The sequence below is a fragment of the Magnolia sinica genome, chromosome 15, assembly GCF_029962835.1.
Source record: "Magnolia sinica isolate HGM2019 chromosome 15, MsV1, whole genome shotgun sequence".
Classification (NCBI taxonomy): Eukaryota; Viridiplantae; Streptophyta; class Magnoliopsida; order Magnoliales; family Magnoliaceae; genus Magnolia; species Magnolia sinica.
Window position 1 is genome coordinate 57,244,571 of NC_080587.1, and position 22,010 is coordinate 57,266,580.

Sequence of the window (22,010 nt, forward strand, 5' to 3'; positions counted from 1 at the left end):
AAAAATTGTAGAATCGTTAGGAATGGTTCGGTTCCTGTTTCACCCCAGAACCGAACCAAACCGACCAGTGTGCACCCCTAGTGTTGATGTTCGCATCATGGTGGGGCCTACATAGCTCAACCTCATGAGAAGTTCCCATGAACTCGATTGCAAAGAACCATTTCCACACACACACACACACACACACACACACACGAAAACGCTCACTGCGAACCAGTTCGTACGCACTACATACGAACTTTTTTGAGAACTCATCATATCTGATGAGTCTCGCAAATCTAAACGGTCCACATGAAGCAGAACCTCATGAAATCCCCTAGTACGAATTTTTACTTTGATCCAAAACTTCAGTGGGCCATGAAAAATGCAAATGGTTTCTTCCCTTGATTTGAATTTCTCTTTGCTATGGCCCACCAGAATCTTAGATCAGGGTGAAAATTCACCCCATATATATATATATATATATATATATATATATATATATATATATATATAACCACTTTTTATTGTATTTGGATAGAGACTATTTTAATATGACCCAAGTTCAACCCATTTATTAATTGGACCCATAAAAAACAGGTCCAAATTAAGACGGTTTAATTTTAAGAGGACCAACTCGGCTCATTTCTTTTCACCCATTTATTAGTTCAGGTTGACATTTTGGACCCAGACCTTCCCCATCGGCCTAAATTTGAACCTAGAGCCACTAGTCAGGTCAGGTCCAATGAACCATTGGGTAGACTCAAAGCAATTACTCCCCATACAGAAACACCTTTTTTTTTTTGTTAGTACACCCCACTGTCGGTTCACACTTCACTGTTAGCCACCCCACAAGGGAATTGATACCATGACCTCAGTGTTGAAACGAGGTATCTTTCACTCAGTCTACCCCTTGAGCTACGGATCAGGGTGTCCACACAGAAACACCTTGTGTTTGCATAACAACTCATTTCTGCTATATATTACGCCAATAACTTTGGATATTTTTGCTCTCACAATTAGAGTCTTCAAATCATTAGCTAAGGGACAGTAAATTAATTATAAAAATGCAATTGTTTGGCCAGCAAGCATTGAGATTTTAGTGCACCAACTCACTTCTTTTAATGCATATAGCCGTACTTCTTATATTCTCTGCATGTAGCCAGAAAAGAGAGAACCAAAGATCTGTGGGGTCCACCATGCTTTGTATGTAAAACCAATCCCGTCCATCCGTAAGGTGAACATCAGTTTTTAACTGTACAGATGACAATACAGATTAAAAACCCAAATGAGCCACGCCTATGGGAACCATATAAAAATCATTTTCAAAACTGCTGAGTTATCAGGCTGTTTTTTGTATCTTCTCTTCACCTGATTAACAGGCTCGTTGAAAATCATACACCATGGGGTGGCCCACGCAAACCTATGGCCAGCATCCCAATCCCACTTTTCCATGTGATATGGCCCATCCGAGATGTTGATCAAGCTGACTTATGACCTGAGCATAGAACCTGATGGATGGAGTGGATTTTAGATTCCATTCATGACAGTCATAAAATGAAGGTCATGATAATCAGTGCCTTTTTGGTATGGTGTCCCATGAGAATCAGAATTACTAAGATGTACATTTCAGATGGACGTATGGACTGTCCATGGACATGAAAGTCCCTGTATGCATAATCCACAATAACTTTTAACCCTTCTACAAAAATTCAGATTTCCAAATATACAACCTACCATTAGATAATGTTACAAATCGCAGCCCAACTTTGAGTTTTTGCCTCGTCCACTGATTAGTAGTAGAAAATACAATGGCAGGATATGCCCAAGCAAGGCAGCATCTGATCTGACCCTAAACTCCATATTATTGGCCCACGCCCTTTGAAGATGGTTTTAGGACTTGGACCAGTTGGTCGCAACTCAGAAGCGCTGACTCAGATTTGGCACTCTACCTTATTACATTTGATACTACAAGTCGACCCACCGAGTCACCACCAACTCGGGTGAGTCGCGACTCAACCCGAGACCAAACGAGATCTGAGTCTCTAAGTCTAAAAACCATGCCTTTTGAATGATTCACATAGGTGTTTTTGTCGTCTATGCTGCCAGAGGCCCAATCGAACCAATCAAAGAGAAGGCAAAAAGGATCAGTGTCCGTCGATTTTCTAATACAACAACAGTCTCTCTTTTGTCAGTAGTGCAAGCAAGCACTGAAGAATCATGCATTTGTGGTCGCCTGTGAAAAAGAAAATGTGGGAGCACTGAAGTACTACGAGCCCTAAAATGTGCACCAGTCATGTTGGATTTTGGACTAGCTTTGGATGAGTCGCTGCATAAATGGAGGAATTCAGATCGGTCTTTAAATGGGACAGGAGATGCTGCACATCCGGCCGTAGAAGTTCCATGACTTTGCTGCAGAGAGTCAATGTCTCTAGTTTGGGCTTACTGCTGCTCTGTACAGGCCCTCCTTGCCCTTCATATAACACAGCATGGTGCCTGATGACAATTTTGATTATATGCATCTGTGAGTACTTTAAACAGAAATAATCCATATGGAGCAATGGAGAGTTCCATCAAGCTAATCCATTTCCTCAATTCACTGTTTATGCATGGCATATCTAAGCCACTCATCAGAACGGTCCCACCTTGTAAATGACCTCACCCAAAAATCAGGCTGGTTGGCTTTCCAATGGGCCACATGCATGTTGAATTTGAACAATTGATAATTCTTTTGTAACATCTCCCGCTTGCATCGAATGTGGCCCACCAGACAAGTTCACTTGCCTATTTTTATTTTTATTTTTGTTTTATTTATTTATTTATGGGGCCACCTTCACGGTAGAACCCACCTGCTGCAAGATTTTGTAACAATGCAACCACGTGTAGCAGTACATATAGGGTAACCTAAGCTGAGGAAGATGTAACTTGAAATAAAATAGAGCAATGAAGATATCATTCTAGATGAAGAAACTAGTTCTCACAGGAAGTCGATGATATCTGCTATTTCCGATGCCTCGTTAGGAGATGATGGCTGCGAGTTCCTCCCAAACACGTCTGACATGACATTGAACAGCAGTGCTAGGGTCTGAAATATAGGAAGCAAGAGTTAGAATCATTGCATTGTTAATGATGGGAAAAAGGCAAATTTGTCTAACTTAAACACCCTTGTAATTGTGATTAGAAATGATCCTCTGAGAAGAATCCTCTACAGAATAGTCAAGCACAGGCGGGGCCCACCCTTTGATGCACGAGCACAGTAATACTAAAGCCGCACTATATCGTCCCACTTGTATTGCAAAAGGCTTAAGATCAACATCCCAATATATTGGGTGACCTCTTTGCTCTGAATCTTTCCTCCATTTTAACAACCAAAAGAGTTGACACTGCTAGGCATGAACAAGGTGTCAGAGCCTATGCTGTGACTCTAGAATTTGGGTCGTATAAATTTCACTCATCTCTTCTAGGACATGAGACAGGGCTCAGTCTTACCATCTCCCCATGCTTAGTCCAGAACCTTTTGTGGTTGGGTGGGTGTCCCAACCTTCATGCAGGTGTTAGTGATGTCACTAGGGCTGAAAGTCGGGCAGGTTGGGTCGGGTTGGTGCTTAACCCTAGCCCAAACCAAGGTTCCTATAGCTCAACCCTAACCCAACGCAACCCAACCCAACCCAACCCAACCTTGGGTTGGGAATTCTCAACCCAGGCCCAACCCAAGCGGGCTCGGTCGGGTTGGTCGGGTGGATACGTGCTAATATTTTCGTTATTACATTAGTCTATTATATTTCAATACGTCTTATTTTTTGTATCTATGATTTTGTTAATTATATACGTAGTTATTTATCATTAAAAAAACTTCATTTTTACTAAACAAACAAGCTAAAATGTAGGACAACTACTCTTTTAAAAGTCATGTTGTGTAGCACGTAATCTATTTGGGAGAGAAATCCAGCATATCTTGTTATCTTGAGTCATTGGAAATGACGTGGACTGATGATACCCGACGGCACTGGAATTTCCAGTGCCTTCAACACAGCCAATCCACACTCAATTATAATCTATAAGTAACTTATATATAGATCGGGTTTGGGTTGGGTCGGGCAACCCGAGACCTCAACCTGAGCCCAACCCAAGTTTTATCGGGTTGGTGCTTGTATAGCCCAAGCTTGAGGTCGAACCGAATACATTCAGCCCAAGCCCAACCCAACGTCGGGTTGGTCACAGGTTGGTCGGGTTGAGCCTGCCCGACTTGCAGCCCTAGATGTCCCCAAAGCTTTTTAATGACACATGGGAAGGCAATCATCGATCCGGACTGTCCATTCCTTTGTCACACTAGGGACAAGCCATATGCAAAAAAAAAATAAATAAATAAATAAATGAAAAAAAAAAAGAAATGCCAGTCAGATCATTTTAACCCTCTGAATGTGGCCATTTTGTAAGAACCTTTTATTCTTTATGAGCCATAGACTGGTAGTTAGTGCATCTTCAAAGTGGATTGCTTCTTTTGGAACCATAAGCAAACCATGTTGAGACCTATTGAATAGATGTTTCAAGATGATGGTTAGACCTAAGTCGCTCCTCCACCAGATCCTGGATGTCCATTTTCACACCATCGATTGGATGGTAGTGACCATCCCATCAACACATGAACTTTTGCACTATGATTGCTGCTAATTGTATGAATGAATGGACAGTCTGACACAACAATTGATCCTAAAATTGTTAAATAAAGGTTATACAAATTATTATGATTTTTGGATAACAAATGTATATGGAGACGGAGAAAAAAAAAAGAAGGAAATGCAATTCCTTGGAGTCAAAAGCAGGAATCTTTAGAGGGAGAATTCCAGTCCCTGCTAGAATCCAAAAGAAGGTGAAAATCTGTAGCATTCATATGGAGCCATTTAGTAATCTTCAAAATGCAACTTTAAAGGTCTTTTTATGAAGACCTTTAAATTTATTGTTCGGTACAACACGGCTTCCGGGGAGAGAATCTGAACATAGACATGAAAAGTGATTAAAAATGTGTAGGTTCCGTGGAGCATTAAAATATCATAGAAATTATGATTTTGCGGTATTATGATATTCATCCTCTTCAACTTCAATAGATAAAATTGTTTACTGACAAAATAATAATAATAATAATAATAACAACAACAAAGGAAACCAGATAAAGGAACTGTAGAACACATCAATGTGTTTTCAGAAAATGGTAGAATTTCCAGAACTGTGAACTGAGTAGTTTTTCTTGAACACGGAGACCATTCTAATAACTATGCATCATGACTGCATAATGAGATGTGATTTTAGGAATCCTCGCAAAGCTACCATGTTACTGTTATCAATGTAGCTATACAGGCTCATGTACAACAAATCCAGCAAATGGCAGTTTCAATGAGAAATTCTTTATCTCTAAGTATTTTGCTAGGCCCACATGCACCTCCAGATGTGGCAACACGAGCCAATCTGGCATATCCATAGGACAGTGACCATGCAACAGGTGGTATCCACCATGTATATTATCTGGCCAAAAAAATAAAAAATAAAATCAGGTCAGTCATCTAGCAGGTAGGCATGTATGCATGGAAGCATTGGGTGATTGGGGACAAAAATCAGACCAGTTGCACAGAATCAATGGATGGTCTAACAAGCCTACCAGTTTTATTAACCCTATCCATCATTGCTGTATGTGTGGCCTGCCTACCAGATGGTTGTCCAGCTTGATTTTGGGATCAAAACATCTGCACAGTGGGTCATACCTGATGCACAACTCAGATGGGGGTGCACATCGAACCGGTAGAACTGTGGAACCGGACCGAAACCGATCCAACGGTCCGGTTCTGGACTGCACCGGTTCCGGTTCCGGTTCCAAATTTCTAAGAACCGTTGGATACGGTTCGGTTCCAGTTTAGGGCCATGTAGAACCGAACTGAACCGTTGATCCGAACCGTGGATCTGAACCGATGATTCGAACTGTGGCCCGAACCGTGGATCCGAACACTAGATCCGAACCGTTGATCCAAACTTAGGTTAATAATAATAAGAAAAAATCTAATCTCTCTCGCCCCTGCCCCTGCCCTCTCTCGCCGTCTGCATGGTTCTCTCTCTCTCTCTCTCTCTCTCTCTCTCTCTCTCTCTCTCTCTCTCTCTCTTTGGGTGCTGCTGCCGGCTGCCCAGGACCATGGAACCGATCTGGAACCGAACCGTTTTTCACGGTCCGGTTCCGGTTCGGTTCTAGGGTGCTAACGGTCCGGTTCTAGTTCCGAAAATTGTAGAACCGTTAGGAACGGTTCGTTTCTGGTTTCACCCAAGAACCGGACCGAACCAACCCATGTGCAACCTTAGATGTTCTGCACGTGGGGCCACATGTAGAAGTGCATTTGAGGCTAGCAATCCTTGTATCTCAAATATTTAAGAAACTGTGATGATTCCATGACATGCTAGGAAATAGTGGCCATGCAACATTATCAATAAAACAAAAAACTACAGGTCTTAGCCACAATTGGACGGTCCTGTATTGCAACCTTTGATGTCCATGTTCCTTGTCAGAAGAAAGCGAAGAAAATGACTGCATCAAAGACTGATCATACCTTCATAAAGATTTGGCGAGAAAAAGCAAGCCGAGGAAGCAACGGACCCATGATACGAAATGCTATCCTCAACATTGCAACAGAAGACACCGGTCTAAGGTTCTTAATAATTGTGTGCGTTGATTCCAGCCATTCTTGAGGAAGGTTACTGAAGAATGAATGCAGAAGTGCAACTATATTACCTGAAATAAAACCATGACGCAACAGACTTACAATTCTACTGCAAAAGCTAAATAAAACAAACATTGAGCAAATTATAAATGGTTACGAGATTGAGAATGATATAACAATGCTTCCCTAAAACATACGAGCAACATGCTTGCGCTTCTATGCCTGATTCTGGTGATGTAATCTACCATCACTGAATTTCAGTGAAATTATGAGTAGTTCGGTTCTAGGAGAAACCATTCAACAAATACTACTATTCATAGTTTTATCCATTTGGACTGCGTTGTGATAGTTCATAGATCCTTCAGACATGCAACCTTTTAACATGGTGAAAGCAAGAGAGTAAAAGATCAAAAGTTCTTGGGACCATTGCTCAAAGTATCCCCGATATTATCCGTATCTCTAGCTTGGCAATATCAATAACACTGGTACTGATACCAATAACACTAAGTATCACGATGTATCAATATTACCAATGTTTTTGACTGTGTAAATTCCAAGTGTCCCTTCTATCACCATGTATCACCAATGTATCACCAATATTTTCTACTAAATAAATTCCAGGTGTCGCTTGTATCGCCAGTGTATCGGCGATATTTCGATAATATCACCAATGTATCACCAATGTATCAATATTGCCACAAAACCATTCTTTTAAAAAATTATAATTCATTTTTTTATGGGCACGTGGTTGTATGATGATATATATATATATATATATATATATATATATATATATAATGGAATGGATGGATGGTTGGATGGATAGATAGGTATGTTTTTTGAATTCATTTACTTTTTCGTGTCTTAATTATTGTATCATGCCTGCATTTGTATTATATAAACTCATTTTGGTTACTGTTAGACTGATTTCTTACACCAACACATGCTTTTAAGTCCCCATTAAATGGAAACTTATTATGTATGCATTCTTTCTGTAATTTTTTTATTCTTAAATATGCATATTTTAGCATCTCCTGAAGTTTCGCTGAAAAATTCTACCATTTTCCGCATGTTTCCCCAATATTTCTCCGTATTTCCGGGTATAGGCAATATTAACGATGATATTGATATTGTTTCTATATCCCTAGTCAGCAAAATTTGTAGCGATACCGATACTTCGAACACTGCTTGGGACCAATGCAAAAACATATAACATTCAGAAAACACAAGTTCACAAGATTGTTTGACAGCAGAAAATGCAAGGAAACTAGTGAGAGTAACATACATGTCAATGTGGCACAAATGTCAAGATATGGGTGATTCATCAGGTGGGAATTACCATGTATGTCTGAATATAAGGCCCATCCAATTATGCAGGTCACAATTGTATGAATGCATGTATGGTTAAAGGAATTGACCAGCGGTCCATGTTTTCTGCATGTAGGACCCGCCCGATGAGCCGACAGATGCTGATACCCAGGCTGTGAGACAGATGTTTGGGACCATCTAATGAATGACATGAGTTGCATTCATACGTGCTACATTGGAACATGCAAGAGATTAGAGTTCGAGATCCCACTCTTTCAAGCAACCATAACAAGGCTCATCTGGCATTTTACTACTCGCATCTCAGAAGCATTATAATTAGACAATGACTTAATGGTTCCAAAGCTAGATTGTTGAAAAACTGGGGTCCACTAGATTGAACTAAACAGTTACAGAATGCAGCAAAGTACCTATGGCTGTTGAGGTGTTGTCTTGAGCAGCCCAAGTAGGATCCAACAATGTATAGCCAACAGCAGAGTCTAGTTCCCTCAGAGGCCTTTTCCCATCAGTGAGCCACCAACAACTTTTAATTATCCCTGATGCTTCCGAATATAGTTGCATGTGAAATTCTGGTGGGAGTTGGGCCAACAGAAGGCCGCAAGCCTGGATCATCAAACAAGATAATTGCTGGCATGTATAACCGCTTCTGGAAACAAAACTGGCTGCATTTATTCCTGATGTTGATGGGTTTGATCTGCTTGTGTTTAAGGAGTCTGTGCTTCCGCCCGATGGGGAAGTTGGTAGTGCAGAACCTTGCCCAGTACTGCTCGGCATTCCCTGAAGCCCATTGCTAGACTGGATTAATGTCGTCTGGACGTGCACAACTATTTGAACAAGTGATGACACAATCTGTGAAACCTGTACAGGAAGTGAAAGGATCTCAATCACCGCAGTTTCCAAAACAAGCTGTGTGTACGTGCCAGGATCCTGGTTTTGATAGAATGCCCTCTGACCCTCTGAAGTATTTGTTGTCCCAAATTGTGATGTTGCTTGAGTCTTATTAAGTGCCGCACGCCCAGGAATACTTGGAGGATCTCCCATCGATCCTGGTTTTGACTTGCTATTCAAAGGAGGTATAACATTATTCACGAGACCCAGCAAGAGAGTTGCAAAATAGTCCGGTGGCGGGCACATAACAGTATTTGATGAACCAACATGTTGAGGAAATGACTCAGAGAAAGGGATCTGAAGAGAATAAAAAATCAATATGAGGAAGCTAGAAGAGAAAACAAAGAGTGAACTAGAAACCAGGAGAATTCAATACCTTAGAAACATCAAGTACATTCAATATCCGCACAATGAGCTTCCCTGTCAGATGACCGTAGAAATATGCAAGGATGTCACGAACAAAAGTAAATCTCAGTGGGTGGTAGGCAAGCAATGGAGTGTATATTGCAAGAACTTTTTCAGCATATTCCATCACATCATTCTCAATAAGCCTGTAAATGATTAAAGGGATGACTGGAAGCATACGTGCTGCAATGTCATCAAAGAAGGGTGGGTACCTGCAATGATCACTATAGCGATAAGCAAGAATGCATATGACTATGAATGTCCAACCAGACATATTATCGAAAAAATCATAGAGATACAGGAAGTAAAACTGCATGAGATTCCAAAAATCATTATGAACTTCTTCGCAAGTCAATGAACTACCAAGAGTCTTAACATGTGGAGATTCTAATTGCAGAGAGAGTTGAAAAAAACCTGCAAGCATAACAAGAAAATTCAAAATGTGCTGGAACCAACGTCAACAACACACAAAAGGACCACGAAATTGCGAAAAGGACAACTCTCAATCATTTTCCTTTCACCTATTTCCATTCAACCATGTGAGCTTTTTGTGCTTCTCACACTTTCGTTGATCAATAATCTTTTGTGCTATTGTCAATTGGTTCTTCATTGGACTTCGGGACATGCCAAATGGAAATCAATTAGCTTGTTATGCAGTGGCTACTTAAATCTACAAATTCCAAAATAACATAATGCATTTCCTTCATTTCATTGATATCCATGATATAGTTCGTGACTTAGAAACTGCATAATCTTCAGCTTCAACTGAAGCCTAGCCGTCAGTGTTACTAGGATACTTCTAGGGATTTTTTATGAAGACATCCGAGCACCATATTAGTGAAGAGGGCTAAGGCAGTCTCCTTATGGCTAGACGACCATTACATGAGGCCTACTTGGCCCAATTCATATTCGTAACCATCTTGAAGACCCCACATGCATGTTCATGTATCTTTGAAAACCCCACACTAGGAAGATGCATGTGGCCTGCATATAGGAGCTTGATGGACACATCGGACCGTTGAAGTAGGGGACATGATGATTGGACCATTGGATCACCATCATTGGACATCTTGATCATGAACCCCCATGGGCCACGAAATAGTTTAGTTGTTTAAATTGTTTACATGCTTTGTTATTTTTGGTATACCTTATATTTATGTTGAGATTAGGGAGTTAGGAACAACTTTTAATTTATTAAGCGCCTTTATGTTGAGAATCTTATCTGAGAGCGTCTTTTTGTAAAAGGTCTTTTCTGAAACTATAAAAGAGAAAGATGAGTGTGTGAAGCCTTAATGCCATTATTTTGGGGGAAAAAAAAAGGCTGTGTTTTTTTCTTTTTTCCATGTGATTAGAAAAATACTCTATATGATTTGGAGCTTGGGTGTGGTGTGATTCCATTCCCCATTCAATGGATGTGCAAGGCTTCCATCTATTATCGTTATTCTCTCTTCTTCCCTTCTTATCCAAGATAATCCAAATCATCTTTTTCTTCAACTTTTCATCATCCAACTTCAACCCCAACCAAAATCAACCATTGAGGACTCAAAAACCCTGGCCAACGACCCACACATGTGAGCCCCAAGGCTAACCATATGGACAACCGCTCAATCCTTTGATTTTTCCTTGCTTCCCCCATCAAAACCCATTGATTCCCCATCTATAACCCTACCCTAAACCCTAGATTCCCAATTTCCTAATTTCCCCATTTTCTAAAAATCCTAATTCGAAAATCCCAAAATCTCATGAACCATAATTTTCCAAAATTCAGTTTATTCCCTTCCTAACTCTAATCATAAAACCTACAAATATGTCCCTTGAGTGTGGAACGTGCCTATACTAAATTGGAACTTCTATTTTTCCATCGAGCCAAGTTTTAATTGATCTATGTGATTTCTTAGCATGCGAGCATGTGATTTTGGTTTTTTTTTTTTTTTAAACGCGCATACACCCCACACACTCATGCCGTAGTGGGATTTCACCACTTGTGGGTACTCAAACCCTTGACCTGGTGTTGAACCTCCTGAGAGTACCACCAGAGCAAGAGTAAGGACCCTTGTGATTTAGGTTAAATCATATTTTATTTCTTATTGTTTACTCTTAATTACTTTGTGGGTTAGCATCTTTTGTTAATTGAATTACTTTATGGACTCTTTCATAATCTCCACGTTGCATGCTAGCATTAAATTATGTGTCTTGCATCAAATTTGGTATCGAAGCTTGATTTAGCATAGGATTTTTGTGCCGCACTTAGGTTAGAGTCACATCTAAGGTTAGTAGAGGATATATTGCATTTAGCATCTCGGATCATATTGCTGAATTTTGTTCCTAGTTTGGAGTATCCCATAGCTGAATTTTCAGCTATCGTTTTGCACTTATACCATCGTTGAATTTTCAGCGTAGTAATCTCAGGATGTCACCTTGCTGAATTTTCAGTTTGTAATTTTCATATTACACTCTTGCTGAATTTTCAGTTTGGTACTCATATTACCGTCCTGTTGAATTTTCAATATAGTATTTGAGGGTGATAGCTTGCTGAATTTTCAGATTAGTGTTTCTAGTGTGTCCATTTTGATATCTAGGTTAGTTTTGTTGTTGTCATAACATTACCCTAGGATCTAGGTTTCCCTTTTAGAGTTTTTTGGTATATGCCCACTCGTTCTGGACGTGGTTTTGATCTACATCACACTATGAATCTAGAGCAGATTGTCAAAGCCCTTAATACCATCAACCACCGTCTGACGGCCATTGAAGCACACAATAAGACCACCGTGACTCAATTAATAATGACCAATGCACGTGTTGATCAGCTTGAAGCTTCCCTTCAGGCGAACCCTGACACCGGGGAAGATGTCCAATCACAAGCCGAGTATCAAATTGAAGGAGTTGAGACTATGCCACTTGTAATTGTTAGCCTTGCCTTAAGCCAGATTGTGGAAAGTGATGATCGCCATAGGAATTCAATTTTCCACACTTATGCCAAGCGTGGTGGCAAAAATTTTAAGGTGATCATTGATAGTGGCAGTTGCATCAATGTGGTCTCTGCTAGCACTGTGGGCTGCTTAGGTATGCTAGTCGTTCCTCACCATTAGCCTTATCGAGTCTCATGGGTTGATGTGTCTTCAATTTTGGTTTCTCAGCGTTGTCTCATTCCTATCCAGTTTGGTTCTTATACCGACATGTTGTGGTATGATGTTTTGCCTATGGATATAGGCCACATCATTTTAGGTAGGCCTTGGTTGTATGACGGGGACGCAACACTATTGGGTCATTCGAATATATGTTCGTTTTTATATGAAGGTAAAAGGATTATCTTGAAGCCTCTCCCGCCCAAAATCACTTTGGAAAAGGAGGACGTCAAGAAACATGGTCCTGAAGATGAGACGAAACTTCAACTTGAGTCTCTTCCTATATTTAATGCTAAAGAGTTTGAAAGAGAGACTAAAACTGATTTGATGATGTATGCCCATGTGAAAAGTGAGGTCACACCTAAGGTTATTATGGAGATGCAACTTGAGGTTACACATGAGGGTAGTGTAGAGTTATCACCTGAGGTGAGTTTGGTATTGGAGGAGTTTAGTGTTGTTATTCTGGAAGACATACTGGTTGAGCTTACACTCGTGCGGGACATTCACGCGTTGACTCTACTAAACCTTCGTCAAAATCAAATGAGTCTTGGGGAGGAAGTGGATCTGAAAAGACAAGTAGACGAACCTGGGACCCCTTTAGATTACATACCCATGTCAGTGTTCTATAACCTTCAGAGTCTACACATGCATCTACACGACATATGCATGACTTGCATGTGGAGATTAGAAAAATAAAATCAAATTAAGTAATGAAACATACAAAATGATTGTTGACTCCCACCATAGGTTTAAAGATTTTGTTATGGGTGATGAAGTCATGATTAGAATACGTCCAAAAAAGTTTCCACAAGGAACCATAAAAAATTTGCAAGCCCGTAACACTGGACCATATAAAATCTTGAAAAGATTGGGTTCAAATACTTACTTGATAGATCTTCCACCTAATATAGGTATCAGTTCCACATTTAATGTGGAAGATTTTGTACTATTTCATGGATCTTCTCCTAACCCTGACAAGAACTTTAATGATGATTCCCCTGATCTGCCTCTTAAACCATGCCATTACCTGACCCATCTTCTTAACATTTACCACCCGAACCATCAATACCTACGAGAAGAGAGGAGATAGGATATATTAGATGAAGAAACGGTTTTCACACGACATGGAGGTTACCAGCAGTACCTTGTCAAGTGGAAGGGCAAACCAAAGTCAGACAACATGTGGATTACAAAGGCAGATATTCAACGACGAGACCCGGATCTATTTCGCCAGAGGCAAAATCTCCTCAGCCGAGTGGAATTGATGAGGACATCCGGGCACTATATCTGAGGAAGAGGGCTTAGTTAGTCTCCTTATGGCTAAACAACCATTACATGGGGCCTACTTGGCCCAATTCACATTCTTAACCACGCTAAAGACCCCACGTGCATGTTCATGCATTTTTGAAGACCCCACACTGGAAAGATGCACATAGGTTGCATATAAGAGCTTGATGGACACGCCGGACCGTTGGATTGGGTGGACACGATGATCAGACCATTAAATCATCATCATTGGACATCTTAATTGTAGACCCCCATGGCCACAAAATAGTTTAGTTGTTTAAATTGTTTACATACTTCATTATTTTTGGTATACCTTATATTTGTGTTGAGATTAGAGAGTTAGGAACAACTTTTAATTTATTAAGTGTCTTTATGTTAAAAATCTTATCTGAGAGCGTCTTTTTGTAAAAGGTCTTTTTTGAAACTATAAAAGAGAGATGCGTGTGAAGCCCTAATGTCGTTATTTTGCACCCAAAAAAAAAAAAAAAAAAAAAAAAAAAAAACAAAAACAAAAAAAAAAAAAAAAAAAAAAAAAAACAAAAAACAAAAAAAGAAAGAAAGAAAAAGCTCTGTGTTATCTCTTCTTCATGTGATTTGAAGAATACTCCATATGATTTGGAGCTTGGGTATAGTGTAATTCTATTCCCCATTCAACGGAGGCACAAGGCTTCCATCTATTATCTTCCTCCTCTCTTTCGTTCCTATCCAAGATCATCCAAATCATCTTTTTCTTCAACTTTTCACCATCCAACTTCAACCCCAATCGGAATCAACCATTGAGGACCCAAAAACCCTGGCCAACGACCCACACGTGCTAGCCCCTAGGCTGACCGTATGGACAACCGCTCAATCCTTTGATTTCCCCTTGCTTCCCCCATCAAAACACATTGATTCTCCATCAAGAACCCTTACCATAAACCCTAGATTCCCAATTTCCAATTTTCCCCAATTTCTAAAAATCTTAATTCCAAAATTCTCAATTCTCATGAACCCCGATTTTCCAAATTTCAGATTTTCCCCTTCCTAACCTTAATCATAAAACCTACAAATCTGTCCCTTAAGTGTGGAATGTGCCTATGCTAAATTGGAAGTTCTATCCTTCCATTGGACTTAGTTTTAATTTATTTATGTGATTTTTTAGCATACAGGTATGTGATTTAGGTTAAATCAGATTTTATTTCCTATTGTTTACTTTTAATTATTTGGTGGGTTAGAATCTTTTGTTAATTGAATTACTTTATGGACTCTTTTCATAATATCCACATTGCATGCTAGCATTAAATTATGTCCTGCATTAATTTTATTGTGCTGAATGGGAAATAGAATTACACTATACCCAAGCTCCAATTTTTCCCAATTTCTAAAAATCCTAATTCCAAAATCCTCAATTCTCATGAACCCCAATTTTCCAAATTTCGGATTTTCCCCTTCCTAACCTTAATCATAAAACCTACAAATCTGTCCCTTAAGTATGGAACGTGCTTATACTAAATTGGAAGTTCTATCCTTCCATTGGACTTAGTTTTAATTTATTTATGTGATTTCTTAGCATACGGGTATGTGATTTAGGTTAAATCAAATTTAATTTCCTATTGTTTACTCTTAATTATTTGGTGGGTTAGCATCTTTTGTTAATTAAATTACTTTATGGACTCTTTTCATAATCTCCACGTTGTATGCTAGCATTAAATTGTCCTGCATTAATTTTATTGTGCTGACACTTGGACACTCTATGACACAAAACTCTAGGATATATTAAAGATGTTTTGGTGACGTCATCCAAAAGTGTTGCCTGTCAGACAATTCAAAGAGGGTGTCATTAGTCATGACATTTATGACTTGCAAAATTTTCTTTTCTTTTTGTTTTCTTACCTCCAAACTTTGTGTCAAGGGAATTCACAACTTACTCTCTGATAAAATCTAGGAAACTACATGTGGTTAAAATGTAACAAATCAATAGAAACTTCATTTTTTTCTCAAATGTCCGCACGGATTGCAATGAAAATCCATGAATATGCATGATTTTCATGCATTAACATGGATTTGTGGTTTTTTTTTTTAAAAAAAAACATTTATGTGAAAATTGGGAGAAATTAGGGAAATACTAATTTCTCCATTTTTATATTGGAAGATGTGTTTTCCAATGTCAATTAATGTGAAATTTTATATATTGATGAGTGTTGGCTGATCTTTTGATTGGCTACAAATTTTATACATTTATTTTGCATTGATTTTTTTCAATAAGACATGATTGAGGCCCCTATGAAATGGAAACTATGTATAGTTGTTTTCGCAATATTTTGATTCCTTTATATGTAAACATGTCTCTTTTAACATCTAATGAAGTTTCAATGAAAAATTCCAAATTTTCCAAACATTTCCAAATGTTTTCGTCAAATGGCGATTTTTTTTTTTTCCAAGAATTGGCGATCCCTGGTCATCAATAGATGTAACAGAACCGATACTCTGAACATTAGTTACATGTGACTCCATCGAATATTCTTGCTAGTCGTTGGTGATTGTGATGGAGACATCTCGCGCAATGCACGCCCCCCCTACGCACGTATGCAAAGAGGAAGACATCCATGGAGGGCCTTCTAGTTAGAGGACTGTGTTTTGGTTCCTTGGAGTGGACCCGATCGTCATGTGAATCCCACCATTGGATCTCACGATCGTGGTCCACTACTCTAGATGATTTAGTACTTTTGAGTTTTGCTTATTATTGTTATTAGGAATATCATGGACGGTTTAGATTGCTTTGATTAGTTATTATTTTTGTTACTCCGTCTCTAAGTAATAGAGTACGCACATGGCGCGGCTTTTGGGGTATAAGTTTTTCTTATAAATAGGCAACCCCTTGTAGGGTTTTTCTCATTGAAGATTATTAATAAAATTTTGCGTTTTCCTACCTCTCTAATTCTCAGAGTTGTGGAAATCTAATTGCATGTGAAACCACATCCATCCCAAATCGCCCTCACCCCCTACCCCTAATATTCATCATCTTCTACAGCCATCCAGTCATCAAATCCACCCCCTTTTGCAGCCGATCCTTCTTCTACAACAGATTTGCAGAATTAGGCTCTGCAAGAGGGCTGAAACTTCGGCGGATCACCGTGCACAGATCGGACGTTGGATCATCCTAAAATTTGGTGTGTGTGGCCCACCCTTGGTTGACCAGACCCAAGCTTGCCTTGTTCGGGTTCGTGGGCCCCACATACATGTGGGCAGGATCCCATGCACGTGCGTTTGGACCCCGCTGCTATCCACACGTGTGGAACCTCCCGGGTTCGTCTCTCTTCTCTATTTCACTCTTCTCTAACCTTGTTTCCCTAATCCTAACCCTAGATAATCCTAAATCCCACGTTCTATTCCACTTTTGCAAACCCTAGGCGTTTCCGATTTAAAACATGTGTATTGCTTAGATTGGGAAGTAATCCTTTGCATGTGTGGATGAATCTTCTCTCCTTTGAGCATTATTTGTTATATAATTTTTAATTAATCCAACCCTAACATGTGTAGGCTTGGACCCTCATAGATTCCCCTTGTTGAATGCTTGATTTTTTCATTTATTATTATTATTATTATTTTGTGGGATGTGGAAATTTTGTGATTGTTTCTAAATTAGTATTATCTTAAGCCTGAAATCTTGCATATCATAATTAATTTCCATGTCCTACATTAGATTGACTAGAAGCTATTGATCAGATGATTTCTTCTTTTCTTTTTTCTTTTTTACTTCTTCGAAAAGTGATAAATTTTATTAAGAAATCCAAGAATATAAAGATAGACAGCCAGTGACAAGTGACACTTACAACTCCACTAGCTAGTCATCACAAAAAAGCAAACAAAACAACACCAAGGAGAATCCCAGGGACCCCACACGCCATGCCCAAAACAAAACCAAGGGGTTTGTCTAGCACTAGTTTCTTCCTCAAATCATTTCTAGGATTTGGAAGAATAGGCTTGCAGGAAAAACTGTTACTATAAGTAGATCTCAGGATATTACACAACTATCTGTTCTCCGGTCTTCTCTGTACCATAATGTTTGGTTTGCCTTTTACCTACTATCGATATTGCCAAAATGATTAAATTCTTGTGGGTTATTTTACTCGTTGTGCGTCTGTGAAGGCCTGAAACAGACGGCAATTTTGAAGGATGTAATTTTGATAGGTTGTATCCCCTTCTTTCCCAGATGAAGGGTTCTGCTACTGCTACTTCTGCTGCTTGAATTCCAGGGAAGATGTACTTATGGCATTTTCAATTTGTCCATCCTTCTATTTCCAGTCTGGTAGAACCTAGTTTTCCTTTTTATTTTTCTTTGACTCCGATTCTTGTGTCAAGGTTTGTTAGTGATCAACTCTTAAAACATTGTTGGTCTGTTTCCCTATGTACCTTCACTTAATCGTGTAATTCCTTTCTCAATTATTCAATATGACATAAGCCTATGTATCATTACTTGGTTGCAGTTATGTGATATGCTAGGGGTAGGTCAGTCGTTTTTCTGTTGTATAAACAAGGGCAGCAATTGCAACCAGGGACAAAGACACATAAAAGATTGTCATGACAGGATGCCTAATTTACTACTCTGGTTTTGTTCCACTCTTTTCATTGTTTACAACCCAAACTGTCCACCACACAAGTAATCAACAGATGAAAAGGAAACAATAAATGTCTGATATTCTAAAAGGATAAGAATGGTCTCAAATAACCAATGGAGGCCAGGCAATCTATTCAGTTACCCTGTATCTTTAGGACATATTTGGATTGGAAATAAACTAGGGGAAGGCAAGGGAAAGAAAAATTGTGACATAAGCAGATGGTAAACTGACATCACCCTTTGTACTTGTTTTGCTAAAGAAAACTCCTGGAAAATGCTTTTTTCCTTTGCATTTGAAAGTGTTTGGATTGCAATCCCACAAAGGGAAACCCTCCAAGTTCGCTATTTAAAATACCACATCAGGGGGAAACCCTTTTTCCCACCATTTGACTTTTGTGAAAAAAAAAAAAAAATTACTCCTTTGTTGAGGTGGGAAAGGCAAAGGCAAATAGTTTGCTGTGGCATCCTCTACTTCCCAAGCAAGCGCAAATGTCTTGTCGACAAAAACTGAATTCCCCTAGTATACACTCAATCCAAACATGCCCCTACCGTAATCCTAGTTGCACATGCAATTAAAAGTTAGATTACCATTGGCTATTTTATACAAAGGAATGTAATTGAACCCGATCAAGTAAACTTTTTTGGCACCAGTCCCTCATACATGGCAACTAGGTAAAGCATGAACAAGATCCAATCCACACATAAGGTAAGCCCCGTGTAGATTACTTCACCCAAAAATCAAGCCACTCTCCTCAATAGGTGGGCCTCACACGTACAAAAGAATTGGATGGTTAAAGGAAATTGACCAACAGGCCATTTCAACATATATATGTGGCCTACCTGATGAGTTGAACTGCCTACTTTTGGGCTAGCGAACTCATGGTGGGCTGCAACCAATGAAAGTTCCAGACCTAGTACATGCCTGCCATGTCGCCACGTGTGATGAAGCCCTCTGTCCATCTCAGCAAATGCACTTAGCTTTATCAATTTATTAACAATACCCTGGATGTATAGAATGCACTGTAGAATTACAACATGTCATAATTTACTTTCCAACGAAAGAACTACCGGTCCTTCCAAGAGAGATGATTTCCAAGAGCTTTTTGCAGCTCAACTCGCTTGAAAAGTCCAGAATTGAGCCAATGCTCATGACTATGAGGCCCACGATTCATACAAAACATCTTGACTCTCTGTTGAAGCTCCTGCCTGTCTAATAGACTTATCTGCAAAGAAGTGTGTTTCTGTGAGCCACATGGATCTCAAAGAACTATTACCAAATGTACTAGATCAAGAAATAAAGACTGAATTTTTTTGCATCCAATTATCAAGTTGTCAACATCCTACCAGAGAAAATGTGTACATAGTTAGCTATTCATTAATTTTCCAATGCATTAAATCTCATTTATTGGCAGGAGTATTCAATAGAACATATTCATCACCATATCTTATTGTTTCATCCTCTGTGTCAATAATTCATCAGAGTGGAGAGTTTGAGAAAGATGTTGCCCATAATTCAGGTTGGGTGGAAGAAATGTAGATGTGCCTACAGAGTTTTATGTGATCATCATGTACCACTCAAATTGAAAGGGAAATAGAGGATAGTATAAGACAAGCAATGCTTTATGGGACAGAATGTTGGGAATTAGGAACAACAGGTTTCATAGGATGCGTAGTTGAAATAAGGATGTTGAGATGGATGATTGGCAAGATGAGGAAGGATAAAATTAGAAATGATAGCATTCGGCGGAACTTGGGAGTAGCATCAATAGGTAATAAGATGAGGGAAAGTGGACTTGGATGGTTTGGTCATGTGCAACAAATACCAAGAACTATGCCAGTTAGGAGTGAGTTAGTACAAGTTGGAAGGCTTTGAAAGGGCAAGAGGAAGGCCCAAAAGGATGTGGGTGGATATAGTAAGAAAAGACTTGATGACCTAAAAGAAGTGGCCCTTGATAGAGTAGAATGGTGGAACATGATTCATGGAGCCAACCCCAATTACTTGAGATAGGGCTTAGATGATGATGATGATCCTCTATCACGATAGTTAGATCCCATTCTGTTATATTTTTGCATCTTATCCATATATTGGCAGTTTCTCTAGTTCCCTCTTTGAAAAAAAAAAAAAAGAAAAAAAAGAAAATCATCCATTCATAATCAACAACAAAGTTACAGGAAAAGGCTTTCGGGCACACATGGGTAGACAAAAAGATGCCCTGTGCCGCCTATCGTGTGGCTATACAAAAGAACGAAGAGAGATAAGTTAGAAATTAAATCTCCCTTAAAGCTCCAATACCCGCTCTATCAAGGAAACAGAGCCCCCTGATCAGCCTAGGGAGGGCCGACCACCTATCCACCTGGAAAGATCCCTGGTTGGCCACTCCCAATCGAGCAAGCCCATCAGTCGGCCCATTGATTTCCCGGGGAATAAGAGAAATGGGGAAATGACCTTCCTTTTGCAGCTTATTTATTCTTGATATCCAGTAATCCCACTTCCAGTGAAGGACCGACTTCCCCTTGAAGGCATCCACCACAAAGGAAGAATCTGACTCAAGGTGCACATCCTGCGGACCCCGTTCTATACTAAGCTGCATCGCATCATGGAGAGCACGAAGTTCTGCTCTGTTGTTTAAAGCTTGTCCGTAGCCCGAGTAGAAAGCAAAAATAAGGTTTCCATTGGCATTTCTGCCAATGACCCCTCCCCCACTCAAGCCGGGATTACCAGCTGCAGCCCCATCAATGTTAACTTTCACCCTGCCTGTTCGTGGTTTAGACCACTTAACAACAAGACTTGAAGGAGGCACAGTGGGTCTGTGACAGAGACCAAGGTGGAGAGCGATTTGGTTCGGAACATGGGTACCCTGGAACATCCTTCCTAGCAGCCATTTGACATTGTTGATAACCTTAGTGCTAGAAGGGACGGTCCCATCAAACTTGGCTGAGTTTCTCATCTTCCATAGTTCCCAAACAATAATGCACGTAGTTAAGCGATAAATAAGATGAGATATTCTACCAGACTGAGAGGAAATCCACCATGAAAAGAAGAAATCTGCAGTTGAAAAAGGGGCAGACAGGTGGATATCGAAAATATTCATGAACTCTATCCAAACGGTGGTGGCAATTGCCCCAGAGTAGAAAAGATGGCCCAACGTCTCTGGCTGAGGAGAGTAATTTGTCTCACTAACGCAGCACTAGCACTTAGAAGCTAGGGAGATACCCTTCACCTGAGTCCGATCATCAGTGGGGACGGCCCGGTGAAACAACCACCAAGTGAAAATAGAGATTTTTTTGGGTAGATTTTGGTGCCAGATTTGCTTGGCCCAGTCAAAAACTTGCCCAGCAGATCTGCATACCGTCTATCCAGACTTAACTGAGTAACAACCGGTCCGATCGAGTGGCCATATACGGCGATCTGGTTGGTTCGACGTGCAAATACCAGAGTAGATAATGTGTTCCTTGATACCTGATGGAAGTAGGTTGAAAGCCGACGATCGGTCATTGATGCCATCGTTGGAGATCAGATTGTTGACTGACATATATAGAAGGTCGTTGGGAATCGGACGATCAATCAAATCAATTAGTCGGCCCTTCCCTGTCCAATTTTCATGTCATAGGTTCAAGGTGCCACGACCCACCTTCCATAGAATGTGGCTATTAAGAACCGAGTATAGCGCCAGAATATGCCTCCACATGGGGGAGAGGGAGGGC

General features: G+C 39.8%; 1 protein-coding gene across 2 annotated transcripts in view; it reads right to left on the reverse strand.

The window, feature by feature from the left end:
- Positions 1-1,602: 1,602 nt before the first annotated feature.
- LOC131228041 (mediator of RNA polymerase II transcription subunit 23) overlaps positions 1,603-22,010 on the reverse strand; it is a 138,805-nt gene continuing 118,397 nt past the window's right edge. The window contains exons 16-21 of one of the 2 annotated variants that reach the window (XM_058223876.1): positions 19,374-19,528; positions 9,268-9,508; positions 8,414-9,188; positions 6,567-6,748; positions 2,961-3,064; positions 1,603-2,475 (exon numbers count right to left, since the gene is read on the reverse strand). In XM_058223876.1, coding sequence (XP_058079859.1) covers positions 2,274-2,475; positions 2,961-3,064; positions 6,567-6,748; positions 8,414-9,188; positions 9,268-9,508; positions 19,374-19,528 — 1,659 coding nt within the window. In that variant the 3' untranslated portion in view covers positions 1,603-2,273. The remainder of the gene's footprint in view (positions 2,476-2,960; positions 3,065-6,566; positions 6,749-8,413; positions 9,189-9,267; positions 9,509-19,373; positions 19,529-22,010) is intronic. The other variant, XM_058223877.1, reaches the window with a different exon arrangement.